Below are 21,672 nucleotides of genomic sequence, written 5' to 3'. Positions count from 1 at the left end.
ACAAGCGTTCGTGAAAATTCCCTACAGTTCGTTTCTCTGCAGTGAGAAATGCAATGACTGCAAGTTACTTGTAACGTACCGTAACGTACATCACCTACAGACACCATTTTGATACTGTCCTGCAGCTACGCTATTTGTCGGAAGTGACGGAAACTTGGCGCACTCACTCAAAAGACTTCCAGTAATACATATGGAACGTTTCGCATTCGTAGCATTGTTTTCGGCTGAGAAAAGAAAATGTGGTGCATTACTCTCTGGGCAACCCTCGTACTAAAGAACGTACTTTCCTGCAGCGCATATGTCACGATCCCCGTTGAGGCGACTGTCTATCGCAAGATCTATGAACATTATACGTCAAGCCCCAACAAGTTCTAAAAACCAATACTAGAGCTTTGTTGCATCGCGTTCATTTAGATAAAATGGGCAATAAGAAACATAAAATTAACGCCGCTAATTGGAAGTTGCTGACTGCTTCCCAACGGGAACATCGCTAAATCGGGCCCAGAAATGCCTCTTGCGCATTTCTGTTTTCTCATTTAAGACGCGGACGCATTCATTTCTCAAAGACCAAAAATTCCCCACTTCCTCTAAATTGGGAAACAACCACCCTTTATCTCCAAAGTGCAATGCCCTCATGCTGTCTGTGAACTTACCCAACGAATGCTCCTTGCTCTTGAAGTGCTGCACCACCGCCAACGTACCATTCTCTTTATTATTGTGCTCTTTAAACATTACTCTAAAGTTCTTTTCCAGTTTGCCCTCAGTACATACTTTCATAACCATGACACTTTATTTCATTAATGCGAGGTTTTTGGAACATAGTAGTAGCACACGCTCTCGCATCCGTGCCTAAGACGTCGGCCTTTCTCTTGCCTATGTATTACGTCCGAACAATTTAATGCTGTTTTCTACAACTGTACCTATCTTGAAACTGCCCCACTAAACAGTCATTGCCTACCAGAATCCCTGGGCGTATGATGACACGTCAGCAGGGGTCTACTGTAGCAATCGTTTATACATTTCAGTGTAGCATCTCTGAGACCACCTTCTTGTAATCACTTCGATTAATGAGCTGAACAGCACTGAACAATGTTTCCTTCAGTGATAGAAGCGGAGCTGCCTCCGTTTGCATATCAACGAAATGACGGGCAGGGTGGGCAACATGGTGCTTGCGCCCGACTGTCTTGTAAACTGGACGCTGGCGCCTGGTCGACTCACTCCTCAGTGCTGCTTTGGGATCCAGCGTCGTTAATACTTCCCAAGCGTGATCCACTGCGTCTTCGTAAATCATCCGCATTACCACAACCACAGGCAAGCCCATCCATCAAAAAAGCGGTTACATCCCTAAAAAATCACACTGCTCGCTTTGGAACGCTGTAGTTGGTGTGGTGCCAGCCCGTGACGCGACCGTCTAACTGTGACGAAGTCAAGAAAGTGAAGTGGAAAGCATTTGCCAGTCGGTTGCATGTAATCAGCGCTGTAATATGGGTCAACGTGGAAGCGTGACAGAATACCTGAAAGGTGCTGCTCATTTTCATTTGTCATCGGCGGAAGAAGAAAAAAAATTTCACTACTGGCCATTAAAATTGCTACACTAAGAAGAAATGTAGATGATAAACGGGTATTCATTGGACAAAAATATTATAGTAGAACTGACATGTGATTATATTTTCACGCAGTTTGGGTGCATAGATCCTGAGAAATCAGTACCCATAACAATATCCTCTGGCCGTAATTACGGCCTTGATTCGCCTGGGCATTGAGTCAAACAGAGCTTGGATGGCGTGTACAGGTACAGCTGGCTATGCAGCTTCAACACGATACCACAGTTCATCAATAGTAGTGACTGGCGTATAGTGACGAGCCAGTTCCTCGGCCACAATTGGTGAGAGACCTGGTGAATGTGCTGGCCAGGGCAGCAGTCGAACATTTTCTGCATCCAGAAAGGCCCGTACAGGACCTGTAACATGCAATCGTGCATGATCCTGCTGAAATGTAGGGTTTTGCAGGGATCGAATGAAGGGTAGAGCCACGGGTCGCAACACATCTGAAATGTAACGTCCACTGTTCAAAGTGCCGTCAATGCGACCAAGAGGGAACCGAGATGTGTAACCAATGGCACACCATACCATCACGCCGGGTGATACGCCAGTATGGCGATGACGAATACACGCTTCCAATGTGCATTCACCGCGATGTCGCCAAACACGGATACCACCATCATGATGCTATAAACAGAACCTGGATTCATTCGAAAAAATGACGTTTTGTCATTCGTGCACCCAGGTTCGTCGTTGAATACACCATCGCAGGCGCTCCTGTCTGTGATGCAGCGTCAAGGGTAACCACAGCCATGGTCTCCGAGCTGATAGTCCATGCTGCTGCAAACGTCGTCGAACTGTTCGTGCAGATGGTTGTTGTCTCGCAAACGTCCCCATCTGTTGACTCAAGGATCGAGACGTGGCTGCACGATCCGTTACAGCCATGCGGACAAGATGACTGTCATCTCGACTGCTAGTGATACGAGGCCGTTGGGATCCAGCACGGCTTTCCGTATTACCCTCCTGAATCCACCGATTCCATATTCTGCTAACAGTCGGATCTCGACCAACGCGAGCAGCAATGTCGCGATACGATAAACCGCAATCGCAATAGGCTACAATCCGACCTTTATCAAAGTCGGAAACGTGATGGTACGCATTTCTCCTCCTTACACGAGGCATCACAACAACGTTTCACCAGGCAGCGCCGGTCAACTGCTGTTTGTGTATGAGAAATCGGTTGGTAACATTCCTCATGTCAGCACGTTGTAGGTGTCGCCACCGGAACCAACCTTGTGTGAATGCTCTGAAAAGCTAATCATTTGCATATCACAGCATCTTCTTCCTGTCAGCTAAATTTCGCATCTGTAGCACGTCATCTTTGTGGTGTAGCATTTTTAATGGCCAGTAGTGTAGTTATCCTGCTTATTCTGGTAGCTGTCGTAGAGGGTGGACGCAAGCCAGAAGGGTGCTTGTACTTTATTTGGTGACTTGATAAAAAATTTGAAGTTGCCTATATTATTTAAAATATGACCTGAATGACGGTGGTAATTAAGTTACAAGTTGAAACAGAGAATAGAAACGAAATATGGAGAGCAGATGACATATTAGGAAGGATTGGCGATTAGATATTCGAATTTTTTTCAATATTATGCCACGTGTGGCTGTAAAACAACCAGACTGGTGCTATCACAGAGTAATTACTCATGCGTAAAAGGTAAACAGCCAATAGCTGTGAAGCGTCAAGCCTTCTCAGTGGAATGCGGCGTCTCTGGTGTTTGTAGAGAAAGCAGTGTGGCCTTCTTTTTTGTAAGACCTGTTACTTTATTTTGCCGGATAAATGATAAGTGTAATAATAGAGCAATGAACTGTCATTTAGTTTCACATGGAACTTGGAAAAACTGCTACTGAAACCTATCGTTTAGCAAGAGATGTCTATGACTAGAGCTGTTTATCACGTACGCGAGTTTTTGAGTGATTCAAGAGTTTCCAAGATTGTGGAGTTGAAGTCGAAGATGACTCACGCCGGGGACGCCATTCAACATCAAAAACGGATGAAAATCCCGAAAAAGAAGGTAAGATGTTTCGATATGGCCATTGTTTGAGTATTTGATCGATTGTTGAAACTGTAGAAATGGACAAAGAACGCGCAAGACAAATTTTATGTAACCAATTTAACGTGAGAAAAGTGTGTGCCAAAGTTATGCCGAAAATTCTCACGATCGAACAAGAAGCAGCTCGTGAAAACTTTTTCTTTACTGACACTGTGCCCCAATGTAAATGATCCTAATTTCTTTCACTTATGTTCCAGAAACTAACCGTCAATCCATGCACTGGAAGACCAACTTCGCCGAGAGCGAAAGAAGCTCGCGGGAGCAATCAAGATTCAAAGCGATTATGATTACTTTTTTCCGATATTCATGGAATTGTGTATCTTCACTGGGTTTATAAAGTCAAATTATTGACCTATACTAATACTTTGAGGTTATGGGTCAACTCGTTGAGAAAATAAGAAAATAACACCGGAATTGTGGAAGAACAATTCATGGGTTCTGCATCAACACAACGCACCGGCTCATACCGCATTATCTGTCAAAGAGGTTTCTAGCACACTACAGCACCCGTTGCTAGAGCACCCACCTCATTCCCTTGATGTAGCGTCACGTGCCTTTTTTCTATTCCCCAAGGTGAAATCTGCATTAAAAGGAATACGATTTCAGTCCGCTGATGCAGTGAAAGGAAAGGTGGCAAGAGTCATCAAGAAGTTCTCAGAGGAAGAATTCCAGCACTGTTTCTATCAATAGAAAATTCGCATCTACTATTGTAGCGATGGAAGAGGGGAATATACTGAGCGTGACAATAACTAAATATGCATGTGTTTAAAATAATATTTTTGACACCTACAGATCCGTTCTTTTATAGCCACACCTCACATTACAGTCAGCGCAGATCAGAATGCACACACGCACAGTGCACATGGCCACTCAATCATTTATTAGTACTAGATAAAAAAGTAACAATGAGCTTTCAGTTCATATTACGAAGGTGCGTGACACTCGTCATTTACTCATTAAGCATTAGAAATTTAATGCATTGTCAAAGCACTTTGGGTCCAAAGGTAGATTTTGATACGCTTACAAATGCATAGGGGCGCAAGTTTCCATTAGGCGAACAGGCTACAGAACGTAAACACGTAAACTTTTTGTTGCTTTCTTAGGTCACCCCGGGATTCGAGTCTTCATGACGCATGGCGGCCAGCTGGGAGTCATAGAGGCGGTGTACAACGCCGTTCCCATGGTAACTATTCCGCTCTTCGCTGACCAGCACAGGAACAGCATAGCCTTGGTCGACAAGGGCGTCGCGGTGCTGTTACCCCTCCCCGAAACCACAAAGGAACGCATCTTGTCCGCGTTGCGACAAGTATTGAACGACCCTGGGTAAGGCCAGAAACCTGCATTTATGAAGATATTTGCTTTATTCATATCACTACAATGAAAAACATTTCAGTATCCACACTGTAAACTTCATACGCAAGGTGAATCTCTCCGTATGAGTCTAGTGTTGCTTTGCTCATCACATACTGAGACCAGTTGCCGGTAAAGGAATTCATTAAAATGAATTTTCTTTGATGCTCTTGACACTAATGGAATGCACTGTCATGAAAGAAGACGAGGGCTGTTCTCATTGTTAAACACGTTAAAGCTTTTGGTAGCCGAACAGCTTTCACTAACCACCCTCGTGAAGCAAGTCGTTTCCAAACAACTTCATCGTAATATTTTCCCAATATGTCACGTACAGTGTTTCATGAAATTCCAGCACAATTTGTGAGTAACCAAGTCTTATGTGTTAAAAGAAGATAAGGAATGTGTTTGTACAGGATGATTTTGCTAACTGGGTACAAAGTGCAAGAAACGAACACTGAAAAGATAAGGAGCAACAAAAATCAACATCTACATGATTACTGTGCAATTACACATAAGTGCCTTGCACAGGGATCTTTGAACTACTTCTGACCATTTCTCTACCGTTCCACTTGTAACAGCGCGTGGGAAAAACAAAGACTTAAGTATGTCTGTACGAGCTCCGATTCCTCTGGGTTTGTTACGATGATCATTTCTCCCTATGTAGATTGGAGAAAATACTTTCACATTCTAAGGAGAAAGCTGCTCATTGAAATTTCGTGACGACATCTCGTCGCAGTCGCAAACGCCTTTGTTTTAACGATTGCCACCCCAGCTCACTTATCATGTCAGTGACACCGTTTATATTTACTAAACATCTCATACCGCACAGCAATAGCAGAGAACGGGCAAGCATAGTATAGACAGTCTAATGTTCTACCAATAAAACGCAGTGTTTGGTTTGCGTTCGCTACAGTATTTTCTATGTGATCGTTCCTATTTAAGTTGTTCGTAACTGTAATTTCTAGGTATTTATTTGAATTGATACCTTTTAAATTTGTATGATTTATCGTGTAACCGAAATATATCGAATATATTTTCGTACTCATGTGGACGTGCTCACACTGTTCCTTATTCAGACACAACTGCCTCTATTCGCTATATGATCAACGGCAGTACCATCAGCAAACATGCTAAGAGAGCTGGTCACATTGTCTCCTAAATCGCTTATACAAATTAGGAACAGTAGAGGACGTAAAATACTTTCCTTAAGAACGCCGGGTATCACTTCGGTTCCACTCGATTATTTTACACCGATTACCACATTTGTACATAATTGATTGATACGGGGCTGTTGTATCAGCATACTTTGAATTGCTTCTGACAGAAATAGCAGGAAATCACGAATCCAGCTGCTTGAGTGAACCGACAGTCCTTAAGCATGCGATATGATTAGAAGTATCTTGTGAGGAACGGTGTTAAACGTCTTCTGAAAATCTAGAAATATAGTATACATTTAGGATCCCTTGTCGATAGCACTTACTACTTCGTCCGAATAAAGAGCTAGTTGTGTTTCACAGGAATTTACAGTATTTCCTGAATCCGTGCTGACTTTCTTCAAGGTAATTCATAATGTTCAGTATATGTTCCACAATCCTACTGCAAATAGACGTCAGTGGTATTGGCTTGTAATTCATCGGATTAGTCCTACTTCCTTTCTTGAGTATTGGTGTGACTCGTGCACCTTTCCAGTCGTTAAGTACGGATCTTTCATCGAGCGAGCGGTTGTACATGATTGATAAGCAAGGGGCTGTTGTGTCAGCATACTCTGAAAATAACCTAGTTGGAATACTATCTGGATTGGAAGACATGCCCTTATTTGGTGACATAAGCTGCTTCGCTACGCCTAGGGTGTCTACTTCTATGTTACATTGGCAGCTGTTCTTGATTCACTGGTGTACTTAACATATGACCAAAATCTCTTTGGATTTTCTGTTAGATTTCGAGATAGAATTTTTTTATAGAAGCTGTTAAAAGCATCTCGCACTGAGCTTCAGTAAACCATCGCCAATGTTGAACATTTCGTGTAAATTTAAATTTGGCTGGATTTTTCTTTGCGTCTACAACAGTGTTTTGACAGATTTTGTGCTCAATGGGGAATCAGTGCCATCTTTTATTAAATTATTTTGATTAAATCATTCGATTTGCAACCGATACTATGACCTTGAATTTAAGCTGCATCTGGTGTACACACATATATCTACTTGGGAAGGGGTGGAGACCATCTCTAACGAAGGCATCATGGAAATTTTTGTCTGGTTTTTTACATGGATGTGTTTTGCGTTGGGTTTGGATGTTGCGGTGGCCAGTATCGCTACAATGACCTTGTGGTTTATTACACCTGTATCCGTCATGATGCTACCGATTTGTTTCTAAGGGATCAAGTATCTTTTCGCAACCATTTACACTTCGAGTAGGCTCCTCAACTAATTGCTCAAAATAATTTTTTGGAGAAAGCGTTTAGTACAATTTCTAAAGACGTTTTTTGCCTGCCAACGGCTTTGAACATGCGTTTTGGCCAACATATCGAGGGTAGATTGAAATCAGTACCAACTATCATTGTATGAGTGGGGTTCCTATTTGAGATGATACTCAAGTTTTCTTTGAACTGTTTAGCAAGTGAATCATTTGGGTCGTGTGGATCGATAAAAGGAACCAATTATTAATTCTTTGTGGTTGTCAAGTATAACTCTACCCATATGGACATATGGCCGGAAATAGGTTCCAAGCGAGGTACATTGTCTTGAAGGTGGAGATAAAAGGCATTTGACAATGTAGGTTTCAATGACTGAAAGCACACATGATGTTCTGTCTGGACATGTGTTTAGCTCCATATTTAAGAGGACAGTGAGTTGGAGCATTTGCACGTAACAGCCACATTGCCCTTCGTATCACCAAGGGCACGTCTTCCAGGGGGGAGGAGGGGTTTAGGGTGACGTGCAGGAAGTGGTGTTGCGGAAGGACGAGTGGTGCTACGCGATGGTCGCCAGTAGTCACCAATTACATAAAGAGGCAGAAACGGAGTTGATAGTTTGCGGCCACAATACCATGGGTAGTCACTGTAGCTCACAGGTGAGTGAGTGTTGTGAAGGTCGTCAAAACCGCCCTTCGTAACGGATGACTCATATGTGAATAGGAAGGATGACAGTAATCCCAGCTCCGTGATGGCATGTGCGACAAACCAGCGACAAAATCGTCGCCAAGGAGGCAAGTCCTGCACGCATTATAAGTCGTATGGATGGTGGCAGTTGACATGGAGAATGTTACACACAGTCGTCTGGCTGACCCCACGCTGGTGGATCCTCTGCCTGATGCTGCTACTGGGGGATTTCTCAAACTTCATTATCTCCACCTTCAAGTCTATGTACCTTCCTAGTAAAGCATTTCCGGTCATATCTCCCTACGACCATTTTGGCTCCTTATCGTCGTTTTTCCCCATTTAGCAAAATCACCCTTCTGCATAGTAAGAGAACAACAAGAAATCAGAGTAGAAACGATTCTGAGGACAGATAGACAACGAGCCAGTGGAATTTAGAGTAATTTCTTAGAGAGACGCAAACAGTGATGTAGCACAAGCAAGGCCCAATGCGATTTTGATGGCTTCGAACACTAGCATGACGTAGTTGATACCTTTGAGGGAATTTATGATCCCATTCATCTGCGAAGGGTGCGTCTGGTGGGATATTCCTCCATATCTGCTGGACGATTGGCACTTGTCACCTTGATCTTGTATGTTCCGCTGCTGTCGCTCTGTAGGACATTGCAAAGACCAGTACTATAAGGAGCGTTTTCTGTCGGAAAATGTGGAATTTGTTTTGGAAGATCAAGGAATATGCCTGCTTCAGCCACTATGGTTTCATGAAGTTCTCATAGGTGGCTGCACTATACGTAGCCTTCAAAACGACCTCTGTAAACGGAGATCTATTCCAAGCGGAGAGCTGTCATTGAGCTTTTTTTTTTTTTCGCGGAAAACCAGAGCATCGCAGATATTCCTAGGTGCTTACAGAATATCTACTAATACCTGGCAGTGAACAAAAGCACGCTGAGTCGTTGGGCTAGCCGCCGATCATCATCGCAACAAGGTCCCACATACCTGTCCGACCTCCCACATGCCGGCCGGCCTCACACAGCTGTGACTCCTGCAATGTTGAAAGGTACGGACACTCTCATTCGAGGTGATCGAAGGCTCACAATCTAACACCTTGGCACACAACTAGACGTCTCTGTTGGTAGTGCTGACACATTCGTTCAAGATTTGGGGTACTTAGAAGTGTGTGCTCACTGGGTTCCTAGCAGCCTACCTGAAGATCATAAATGCAACGAAGGACCATATATGCGGAATTGGGAATTGCTTGGGCTGATCAAGACAACTTTTGGTCGAACGTCGTCATGGGTGATGAAACATGGGCTCATCACTTTGAACCGGAAATAAAACAGCAATCTATGTAGTGTCTTTGCACCACCTCTACCAAGAAGAAAAGGTTCAAAGCCTCACCCGTAGCAGTTAAAGCCATGGCGACGTTCTTCTGAGTTTCTGAAGAGGTTATTCTGTTTGATGTCCCCAACCACGGTGCAACGACCAGCTCTGAAGTGTATCGTACTAACCTCAGGTAACTGGGGAAACGACTTCAGCGTGTTCGTCGCCACAAAAATGCAAACTAACTTCTCCTTCTCCACAATGCCTCACACAGGTCTGCACACCTGAGAGGAGCTCACAAAACCGCATTGGACTGTTCTTCCTCATCCACCCTACAGTCCGGATCTCGCACCTTCCAACTTCTACCTGTCTGCCCCAATGAAGGATGTACACTGCGCGAAGCATTATGTGGATGATGGGGAGGTTATTGATCCAGCAAGACGTTGTTTCAGATGTTGACCAGTAGACAGGTACAATGCGGGTGTACAGGTCCTTACTGTAAGGTGGCGTGATGTCGCCTCATTGAATGGAGATCCTGTTAAAAAAAAACAGGTTGTTTTAATCACAAGAGTGTAGAATAATATGGTGTGTTGAAATCCTGAACAAAAGCAACCTGCTTTCACAATAAATATGTGTTATATTACTTATAGAACACCCTTCGTAGTATTTTGAAACGAAGGGTTTTTAACACTAGAAAGTGTGAGCCAATACGCTCCCTAAGGCGAAAGAAGATCGCTGTCAGTTAAATTGGGTTCTGAGCAGCTGTTTCGCACGCCTAACACGACCAGTCACGTAACGAAATTTTGCTTGAGCAGTGCCTAAGCGGTCACACGGCAAGTGTGGCTTTCAAGCAGTACTGACAGCAGCTTTGTCTGTCTAGCGCTAAAAAGCCATTTACACCGTTGCCGGCATCTTCAACATATCTACAAGGAATGATCACTCAAACCACTTAACATAGCGTAAGAACTGTGGTCTTGGAAAATCCCAACTGACAGGGACTGGAACAAATGCCGTGCCTTGTCAATTACTAAAAGTTTCAAACCGGACAGGAATGGCTGGCATCAGTGAGTGCAGGTCCATCTCATCAGATTCCTAAGAGAACATTTAGAAAGGAACGCCATGAAATGTACATCAGGAGTTGGGTACCTCGCAAATGATCCGGAATAGTTCCGAATTACATGGTTCTGTGTGGCTTTCTTCTCTTTCTTTCTTTTTTTTGGGGGGGGGGGGGGAGGGGGAGGTGTTTTTCGTTCTATGACTTGAGGCCACACATTCGGGTTATCATGAAAATGAAGAAAGAAAGATTAGAGTATAACGTTCCGTCGACATCGAAGTCATTAGAGACTGTACCGTGAAAATATTTAGAACATTTTCGGTAAGCAAATGTTGATCTTCCATCTACACCTTAACGATGAGTATCCTGCGGACAAAAAATGGCTCAAATGGCTATGAGCACTATGGGACTCAACTGCTGAGGTCATTAGTCCCCTAGAACTTAGAACTAGTTAAACCTAACTAACCTAAGGACATCACAAACATCCATGCTCGAGGCAGGATTCGAACCTGCGACCGTAGCGGTCTCGCGGTTCCAGACTGCAGCGCCTTTAACCGCACGGCCACTTCGGCCGGCTATCCTGCGGACACTCTCGTCTTCCAAGTATACATCAGTTGCATTCATAGGGCTCGCTAAGTTCCTGGTTTGGTGAATACTTACGCACCATGTCGGTCACCCAGTCTTAATCCCGTAGAAAATGTGTGGCACCATGTGCAACAGCAGGTGAAATGTAGCAATCAACATCCCCGCAATCTGACAGCTCTCCAGGATCTAATCATAGTTGCGTGGGTTGTGCTGAATATGGCATACCTGAAGAAACTTGTGGACACTCTTCTTCGACGTGCAAGTCGCCGAAGTGTCGTCAAATCGAAAGACTTGCACCCGGCGGGAGGCCGTAGTGACGTAGTCACACGACATTTACATTTTACTGAAATGAACCCATTATCAATAATAGTGGCATTTTAACACGGTATTAGCGTGACGACCCCTGGGAGTGGCCAACTGTTTGTCCAGTCTGGCTATTTCATACGATAACATGCAGCAGTTCAACGAGTTTTGCTATCTTACAGACTGAATAACGCGATTAACTTTTCAACAAGAAGTAATGAGCATACTGCACAAGAGATACATTGTAAACTGAAATTTTGTATCCGTGCCAGGAGTCGTAATGCCATCTAAAAATACGGTGTGAAAAATTTAGTGATGCCTGTAACCTCCCCCTCACTTACCGACCTTAATGACAGTGAAAAATGAAACCGCGTGTACCTAATGGGAGTTTTGGAAAAGCAATCGTCACCGAAGTTAACCTGTCGGTAAAGAGGGAGGAAAGGGTTACATCTAAATGAAAGGAAATGTGCTAATGAAACTGGTGGAAATTAATTTTGAAAAGGGGTAAAGTTAATAAAGAAGGTAAATGTGCAGCCGTTACGTTAACAATTAACTAGCGGTAATTAGATATTTGAGATTTGGGGGAAATTACGGTCGCCAGTCCTATGGACAATTACTATAATAACTGAAAAAGAAAGGTTATTACACATATAATTAGCACTAGAAGCGTGGCAACTGAAGGTTGACACGTGTAGTGTGAAAACTGAAAGTTTGTCAGAAGTAATAAATTTCGCTACACTTAATTTAGCAAAAGAATTAATGAAACCGGAAAATCGAAAGTAAATTTAGTGACTGAAGTTAATAGTGAGCTTTCTTCCTGAAGCACATCGAAATACAGTTAGTCTTGGACTACCTCAACAATCATTTCTAAAGCTACTTGAATCTACGCAATTTAGAAAGAAGAGATTTAACTTTGAACTTGAATTAAACGATTCTGAACAATTAACAACAGTAAAATTTAGTACGTACCAAGCTGCGCTGCAGTCACAGGTAAGCTAAAATACGGTAATAAAACTCGCACTCTTAATTTGCGCTTGTGTAATCTAACTATTGTAGCCAGCTAATGCTTGAATTGAACTTTGAAATTAAAGCAGTGAAATGGAATTATGCTGGCGTTTGAATTTCAACGACACTCGGGTTCATTTCGGAAAAGGAAGGGACCCTGCTTGGCAATGCAATTGGGACAATGAGCAACAAAGGTTCATGCTAAGTTGCTGTAATTTTGCGAGGCAAATGGAACAAGATTAAAAGCTGAGGTCTGCCATACAGTTCTAAAACTTTACGTGCGTCCAGTCTTCCTTGTCGGTTGATTGAAGGTTTGAAGCCGTCGGTCGAGGAGGTGGCGACAGTCACTCATTGTCGGCCGTCGCTGTTGCAGAAGCTGGATGTTGGCGCGCCTTCTTCTCGACACGGTCACCAGACGAAACGGGCTCTTGATGTGCGCTAGTTAATGTTTCCCGTCCGCGACACCATGTCAGAAACTATCATCGCAAGTCGAGCGCAATTACATGCTGCCAAACCCCGAAAGCGCGGCAACTCGCGGGAGCGTCACACAACACACCTGCTCCACTCGCTACTCCCGCCAGACTCCCACTGCTCCGCCCGCGCTTCACGCGGCAGAGTTAACACTCCCAAAGATCCTACACACTTTGATTCTTCACACGACCTATCGATGTAATCGTTCGATAGCAGTTTTCCCTAGGCAAGACCCAGCGTAAAAATACAAATAATATTTACGAAACAAACCAATTATACATCGACATGAGTGCATAAATATATACATACAAACAGTAAAACAATTACAATATATAAAGAGACAGAAATGTCATATCTTGAGGTAACAAAACAAGGAAAAAAATAATAGTACAGTAGATGGAAATAGGAGGATATGCATTTCCGGCGTTACACGTGCCCCACATTGTCTGAGGATGTTCGTGTAACGTAAACAGACTCAGAAAATGTCCCAAAAAAGAAACAGTGGAAATGCATATGCTCAAAACATCAACAAAATTTAGCATTCGTCTAATTAAGCATAAATCAATTTTTAGACCATAATAATTGAGTGGAGACACTCCTAATCTTATTCCACTCTGTCATCTTGCACAAAATAAGACAGGTTGACAACATATTAAAATTCATAGAAAACATAGAAAATGATTTAGCTATTCTAAAATTGTCAAAATTCCCAACAGTATCAAGAAATGGAATACTATTTACAAAATTAATCAGAGTACATGGTCATAAAAACAGGTAGATCAAAATACGCAAATTAATTATTAATTACATAGAATACACATTTTATATAACCTTTTCGTGATTAATACGCTTGCCATGAGAGTCCACTTAATGCTAAACAAGAAAATAATATTCAGAAGATCGAAAAAAACATAAGTATTGACAGCAGAATTCTTTCACATCAGCTGTCCGGGTAGAAAAACTATTCCGCCTTTCGTACCCGCAAGTACAAAGAATGCCGACAGCGGCCCAAGAGCCAACAGCGGCACAAGAGCCGACAGCGGCTCGCCTCGCCAGTATTGTTGCGCCCGCGTGTGCGGCACGCTTGATCTCACTCGCCCTTGTGACGGCGTTTCCAGAACGTCCGTTCCACTGAATTCTTTCGGAAAAACTCACTCCCGAGTAATCTCAAGGAGTCCATAAACACTATCACAGTGGATAACTCAACACTGTCCATCATCACACATGTACAAGCCTGAAACTTAAAACAGCGTCTAAGTACATCGGCAATGACTAGTAAAACACATATTCATGAAATCTTACAGCTAGTTACAAAATCATATTTACATTGCTTAATCTACTGTGACTCAGCTGAAAACTTAAACTAGCAGCTTGGATTTTTCAGTTGATTAGATCATGATTAAATTGATTAAAATTAAATTGATTAATCAAAATTAATTACTTATTAATTACAACTTCTTTAATGACCTTGGTCAGTCAAAAGCATGGCAATCTAGCAAACCTTAAATCTTACACTCTATATTTACATATTGTACAAATTACCCATTGTGTGGTATTGATCGATCCTAGGTTGGTACAATTTCAAATCTACTATATTTCGAATACCTAATAGCTTTCCAGAGCTTGGATACTCTAAGCAATAAGCATTTGTGTGAGGTATACCAATGACTTTATATGGTCCATTATAAACAAACTTAAATTTAGAGATTTCATTGTCTATCTCGCTCGATTTCTCATGAGCTTTTACAAGTACTAAGTCTCCGATCGCAAACTTAGCAAAACGAGCTTTAGCGTCATGACGACGTATGCGAGCATCGGCTTTTAGCTTCATTACTTCTCGCAAACGATCTTTTTTCACACCAATACTAATGTCAATCCGTGGAGGGAATTTGATTATCTCTTCCACTAAACTTTTACTTCTGTCATCCAGCAGGATTTCCTCTGGAGAAAATCCCGTCGATTCATGTCTCAAGGTGTTCATAATTCTCTCAAATACTGCTACATATTTGCCCCATGCCCTATGGTTGTGATGGCAATAGGTACGGCACAGTCGGCCTAGCTCGCGCATATACCTCTCAGCGGGATTCCCAGCCGGACAATAAGCTGAAATATGGATCACATCGACCCCATTACTTTCCATGCCTTCATTCCACAACTTAGAAGTAAATTGTGCCCCATTGTCTGATAGAATCGCCTTGGGCTTACCAATATGAACAAAATAATCGTTCACCAGCTTGCTATAGACCGCTTTGGCTGTAGCTTTCCTAATCGGGTATAGTTTGATGAACTTGGAAAAAGCTTCTAGCACTACTAAAATGTAGGCAAAGTTTCCTGATGACTTGGGCAAAGGTCCGTACAAGTCCACGCACAGTAACTCAAAGGTGTCGTTAGGCCTTATACTTTGCATAGGACCACGACTCGTACAGTTGGTAACCTTCACCTTCTGACATAAATCGCAAGTTTTCACTCTGTCAGTAACTCGTTTTAACATGTTGTTGAAATGCACTACTTCACTCAGCTTTTCCGTACATTTCTTTGGTCCACAGTGACCATACGCCAAATGGTAGTAGTCTATTATTTCCGTGACGTATTTGCTGGGCCAGCATACCCGCCAAATATTACTATCTTCACCCTTACGTATGTACAAGATATGATCGTATATCTTGTAATACTTCCTTAATTTCTCTCCTTCTGGGCTCTTTTCATCATATCGGGTTTTCACCATATTTAAACAACCATCCTCGTTCTGATGACGACGTAGATTCTTACAAATGTTCATTATTAATTTACGTCCCTCAACTTCTTTAAAATAGTACAATTTGACCACTCCATCTGCCTCATCTTTCAATAGACCTTGATTAGACTCGGGCAACCGCGACAGCGCATCCGCTACGCAATTGTCGGTCCCTTTTACGTAACAGATGTCATAGTTAAATTGCTGTAAATACAGCGACCACCTAGTCAGTCTTTCGTGAAGTAGTTTACAATCCTTCAGATAAGTGAGCGCCTTATGGTCCGTATGAATAATCACCTTACGGTCCCACAGGTAACCCTTGAACTTCTTGAATCCCCACACGATAGCGAGACACTCTTTCTCAGAAATCGTGTAGTTTCGCTCACTTTTTGATAAAGTTCGACTCGCGAACGCTATCGTCCGGTGTTCCTTATCCTCTCCTTTACCAACTTCTTGGAACAGTTCTACCCCCACCCCGTAATTCGACGAATCCGTTCCCAGATGGAAGGGTAGCGATAAATCAGGATGAAATAGTATGTTAGATCTTAACAACTCGTCTTTTAATCTCTCGAAAGCGGTCTGACACCCGTCAGTCCACACAAACGGAACATTTTTGCGTAAGAGGTTATTCAAATTTTCATCATTAAACACTTGTCCTTTTACAAATTTACGGTAAAATCCTGTGAGCCCTAGAAAACTTTTTAACTGTTTCCTAGACTTGGGTGGAGGACAATTCCTTATTGCCTCTAGTTTCTCTGGGTCTTTCGTAATACCAGCAGTGGTAATTACATGCCCTAAAAATTTCAGTTCCTGCTTCACAAATTCGCATTTCTTTAGCTTTAGAGTCATTCCGCCACGGCGCAATGCTCTAAAAACTTCATCTAACAGGTCACAATGGTCATGCCAAGTGGCATTGGCCAACAATAGGTCGTCAACATATACAGTTAATCTTGAACTCAAAGCCGGTCCTAGCACTTTATCTAGGGCCCTGATGAATACGGACACAGATATATTAAGTCCAAACGGCAGTACTCTATACTGATAACACCTGCCCGCAAACAAGAAGGCGGTGTATGGCCTAGATTCTTCTTCGAGTTCTATTTGCCAGTAACTAGCTGTCAGATCGAGGCTAGTCATGAACTTAACGTCATGAAAACGTTGCAAAATCTCCTCCATACTCTCTGGTCTGTCTGTTTCACGTTGAACGACCCTATTCAACGTGCGTGCGTCAATCACAATACGCACACTACCATCCCGTTTTGCTACAATGACCAAACCGTTATTGTATGGACTTGTACTTCTTTCAATCACTCCCCATTCGATCATCTTATCTATCTCCCGTTGCACTGCTTCCTTTTTGGACAGCGGTATAGCATACGGTCTCACGAAGAATGGTTCGTGCGGAATTACATGCAACTTGCATTTATATCCTTCCACAAGACCCGGTTTGTCTGAAAACACACTCTTATTCCTCATTATTACTTCATACAGGCCTCGTCTTTGTTCGTGTGTTACGTTTGACACACCGTCTACAATACTTTCCAATTCACTTTCTACACTATTGTCAATGCCGAGATTCCTCACATTACAGTAGTTCAAATTCATACCTACGTCAATACCATTCGGCCAGTTAACAATGTGTATAGGCTGGTATTGCCTATGCACACCGTCTCCTGCCTCGTCAAAACTAACTACTATTGTTTTATCTTGGGACGTACATGTCAAAGTTTTGCTTTCGCAGTTAATCACTGCACGGTACTTTAATAGCCAATCTAACCCGATAATTACTTCCGTAGTTAAGTCTGGCACGACGACAAACTCTTGTTCAAATCGTGCCCCACATATCTCGAAGTTGACAAAAATCTGTTTTGTGACCGGTTTACTGGCCTTCCCAGTAGCACCGATAATTTTCACTCCTGTTACTGGCATAACTACGATGCCAGGTCTGTCTTTCAGTAACTCAAATATTTTCCCAGATACAGCACTCAATTCTGCACCGGTGTCAATCAACACGTTTAGTTGTAGGTCGTGCATATTAACAGACACTACTATCTGTCTACACTTGTCCTCGACTGTTTCTTTATTTTCCCACAGTAAATCCTCGTCTATATCCAGGTCATTCCAGAAAAAACCATCCGGCTTTGATCCTAAATCCGGTTTATCTGGCGGCTTTTTCAGTCTCTGTTCACATACAGTTTTAATTTCAACACGTTTGTCCTGAGGCTTAGTCTCTAGCTTCGCCTCCAATACCGAAACCTTTTCCTGTAACTCGTCAACTAGTGAGTGTTGCTTTGCTATCAATTCACTAATTGTCACCTTCGTTGATTCCACTTTGGTCAGATTGATCTCATCTGCCAATCTACCTGGAGGAATGTGCCCAGTAGCATCTGAAATTACTTCCTCTGGATCTGCGCAACCCACACTGCTATCGTCTGACTGTATAATGTCAGCTCTAACCTCATACACGCTGTAATCTATGTGCTTTTCTACCAATCGTGTCCGGCTATCACTAAAATTTTCGTAATCTTTCTCCTTAATACTCTCGCAATGTTTAAACTGGAGGTTTGCGTCGGATGGGTCGGCTACTTCTACCACTATAACTTTCGGCAAAGTCTGCCGGTTAGGGCCAGAACTTTCCGTTACTACGTCAACATCTAACTCCTGCGGGACGAAACACGACGAATCTTGCTCGTGCTCCCCATTAACATCAACTATTTCTGGTAAAGTCTGCCGGTTAGGGCCAGAACTTTCAATCACTTCACAAATACTATCTTCCTGTGGGACGAGACGCGGCAAATACTGCACGCGCTCCCCATAAACACTTCTCCCATACAGACCCCTATAATCTCTTAGTTCGTCGTATAAGCGACCGAACTGCCTTAACCAGACCTCATCCCTCTCTGCATCCCCTCGCTCAATGACGGACGTTTTATCCGACATCTGATCTTCTCTCAACAATTGCGAATCATTCTTAAACTCAATCTCCAGTTCCGCTGTGGGTATTACAGCTGCCACTTTATAATCGATTTCCGGAACACTACTTAAATTGTTCTCACTGACAGTGAATGTATTTTCTGCTGCCATGTATACAGCTGATTTACTACTTGTGGGCGCACTCTTTTCTCTAAACACTGGCACACTCTCCCGCCGTTGATTATTCCACACGGAATTTTCATAATGACGATACCTGGGTTTTCTCCTGTTATTGGGCCGCCAAAATTTCTCCACGCCCGCTCGGCCCCTCACCGGCGCGGCTAATGGTTTCCCTGTCTCGTCCCAGCAGATACGCTCCCCGGATGCTGCTGAGGCGGTTCATCACACCCTCTGGCGTTATTACTGTTCTGTGAGGCCCGTATCACGTTAGTACGATACTGGTTTCCGTCATTCCTGTTATTATTTGCATTGTACCGATTGTTATTACGGTCCGAACCATTATTGTTATTGCTGCCATGGTTGCGGTATGCATTATTTCCATGGTTATCGTTGTTGTGGTTGCTGTGGTACCCGTTGTTGTTACCACGGCCTCTACCACTGTCGCGATTATTGCGCCAATTGTCCTCGTCCTCAACTCTTTCCAGGAAATCATTGATTGTCCTGTAATTGCTTCCTACGTAGCGTTTTGTATCATCTGGAAGCTTCTTGTAGAGTTCCCAGACTATTTCGGATTCCGTGCGGCGATCACGCAAATATTCCAACTTGCGGATCCAGCCCTCACAAAACTCCTTCATCGAGCCGCGCGAATTCGCATCGAAAGGCCTCGATACGACAAATTGGCGCCAGACACTTTGCTGTTTTTGCTCCGACCAGTATTCAGCCAGAAACAAATTTTTAAACTCGTCAAAAGTCAGGTTCGTAATGTTGAGGTTTAAGCCCCAATGCTTGGCATCACCAGCCAGCACATCAATAACCGCATTAATTTTTCTCTCATTAGTCCATGATCTGGGTAAAACTCTTTCACAATTTTTAATGAAATCCGTCGCGTGTATACCGCCTTTTTTCAAGGGGTCGAACCGCTCCTCTTTCGTCAACAATTCCGAACTATGTGCACAGATTGGCACATAGCTCTGTTTTTCGTCAAGTTTCTTTTCTAATTCCGACACTCTCGTAATTACTTGGCAAGTGGTTGTCGCAAGCGTTTCCACTTCCCTCTTTTTCTCTTCGCAGGTATTAGCCTGCTCCCTCACTTTAGTGTCTACTTCGGACACTAAAGCCTTTAAAGTTTCCACCTTCTGTTGATCCTCTTTTTTCACTAATTGAATTTGTTCCGTCACCTTATTCTCGATGATCGGTGCAACTGCTTCTCCTACACTTTTCTCGATTCTGCTAATTTCGGAATCAAAACGAGTATTTATGCTCGCAATTTCCGCCTGAACGCCTATCATTTCCTGTTTAAGATTACCGATTTCGGTATTAATTACAACAATATCTTCTTTGATTTTATCAACTTTTGTATTAACAACTCCAACATTGTTGTTAACAACATTAATAGCTTTGTTCTGATTGTCTAGCTTTCGTTCAATTTTTTCAGACTGAGCTTCTTGCTTGGCAGACAGAGCTATAATTTCTGCCGATTGACTCTTGATTTCATTAATCAAAACATTCAATAAATCAGTTAAATTCCCGGAAACCACCGGTTTTACTTCCGTAGCGGCTTCTTCTTTCATTGTCCCCCCGTATTCGTCATCAAGGGATTCAGATTTGATTTTCACTTCCGATTCCGAAAGATTTTCTAAAGTCTGGAATTCCATTTCTGCTCTTTGTTGCGTTTCGGCGCTCGCGTCTTCCATGCTAGCCGCCTGCCCCTGAACAATGGGAACCGCCGTGCGCGTTTCCCACTGTTCGACCGATTGTTCCGTATCCAAGTCTACCAAATTTTGGTAATTGTTGCCTTCACTCATTTTAATAATTTTCAATATAAATAACAAATCTCAAATCTAATTAGGATTCCTCCCACTACTTAATCTCGCTGACGTAACTATCTGTTCGTAACCAATACTTTGTTACGACATTTGCACCAAACAAAATTCGTGTCCAGAACAACCTCAAATCTGAAGATTGTCCTGTCACCAGGTCGCCACGTGTAACCTCCCCCTCACTTACCGACCTTAATGACAGTGAAAAATGAAACCGCGTGTACCTAATGGGAGTTTTGGAAAAGCAATCGTCACCGAAGTTAACCTGTCGGTAAAGAGGGAGGAAAGGGTTACATCTAAATGAAAGGAAATGTGCTAATGAAACTGGTGGAAATTAATTTTGAAAAGGGGTAAAGTTAATAAAGAAGGTAAATGTGCAGCCGTTACGTTAACAATTAACTAGCGGTAATTAGATATTTGAGATTTGGGGGAAATTACGGTCGCCAGTCCTATGGATAATTACTATAATAACTGAAAAAGAAAGGTTATTACACATATAATTAGCACTAGAAGCGTGGCAACTGAAGGTTGACACGTGTAGTGTGAAAACTGAAAGTTTGTCAGAAGTAATAAATTTCGCTACACTTAATTTAGCAAAAGAATTAATGAAACCGGAAAATCGAAAGTAAATTTAGTGACTGAAGTTAATAGTGAGCTTTCTTCCTGAAGCACATCGAAATACAGTTAGTCTTGGACTACCTCAACAATCATTTCTAAAGCTACTTGAATCTACGCAATTTAGAAAGAAGAGATTTAACTTTGAACTTGAATTAAACGATTCTGAACAATTAACAACAGTAAAATTTAGTACGTACCAAGCTGCGCTGCAGTCACAGGTAAGCTAAAATACGGTAATAAAACTCGCACTCTTAATTTGCGCTTGTGTAATCTAACTATTGTAGCCAGCTAATGCTTGAATTGAACTTTGAAATTAAAGCAGTGAAATGGAATTATGCTGGCGTTTGAATTTCAACGACACTCGGGTTCATTTCGGAAAAGGAAGGGACCCTGCTTGGCAATGCAATTGGGACAATGAGCAACAAAGGTTCATGCTAAGTTGCTGTAATTTTGCGAGGCAAATGGAACAAGATTAAAAGCTGAGGTCTGCCATACAGTTCTAAAACTTTACGTGCGTCCAGTCTTCCTTGTCGGTTGATTGAAGGTTTGAAGCCGTCGGTCGAGGAGGTG

The 21,672-nt window shown here is 42.6% G+C and overlaps 1 protein-coding gene across 5 annotated transcripts in view; it reads left to right on the top strand.

Annotated features, from left to right (window-relative positions):
• Positions 1–21,672, top strand: part of LOC126481604 (UDP-glucosyltransferase 2-like) — a 725,388-nt gene that overhangs the window by 628,158 nt on the left and 75,558 nt on the right. For all 5 annotated transcript variants that reach the window (XM_050105476.1, XM_050105474.1, XM_050105473.1 and 2 more), the window contains one exon: positions 4,759–4,978. In XM_050105476.1, the coding sequence (XP_049961433.1) occupies positions 4,759–4,978 (220 nt within the window). The remainder of the gene's footprint in view (positions 1–4,758; positions 4,979–21,672) is intronic.

The sequence above is a fragment of the Schistocerca serialis genome, chromosome 5, assembly GCF_023864345.2.
Source record: "Schistocerca serialis cubense isolate TAMUIC-IGC-003099 chromosome 5, iqSchSeri2.2, whole genome shotgun sequence".
Taxonomy (NCBI): domain Eukaryota; kingdom Metazoa; phylum Arthropoda; class Insecta; order Orthoptera; family Acrididae; genus Schistocerca; species Schistocerca serialis.
The sequence above is the reverse complement of the archived record's forward strand: the minus strand, read 5'-3'. Positions and strand labels throughout refer to the sequence as shown.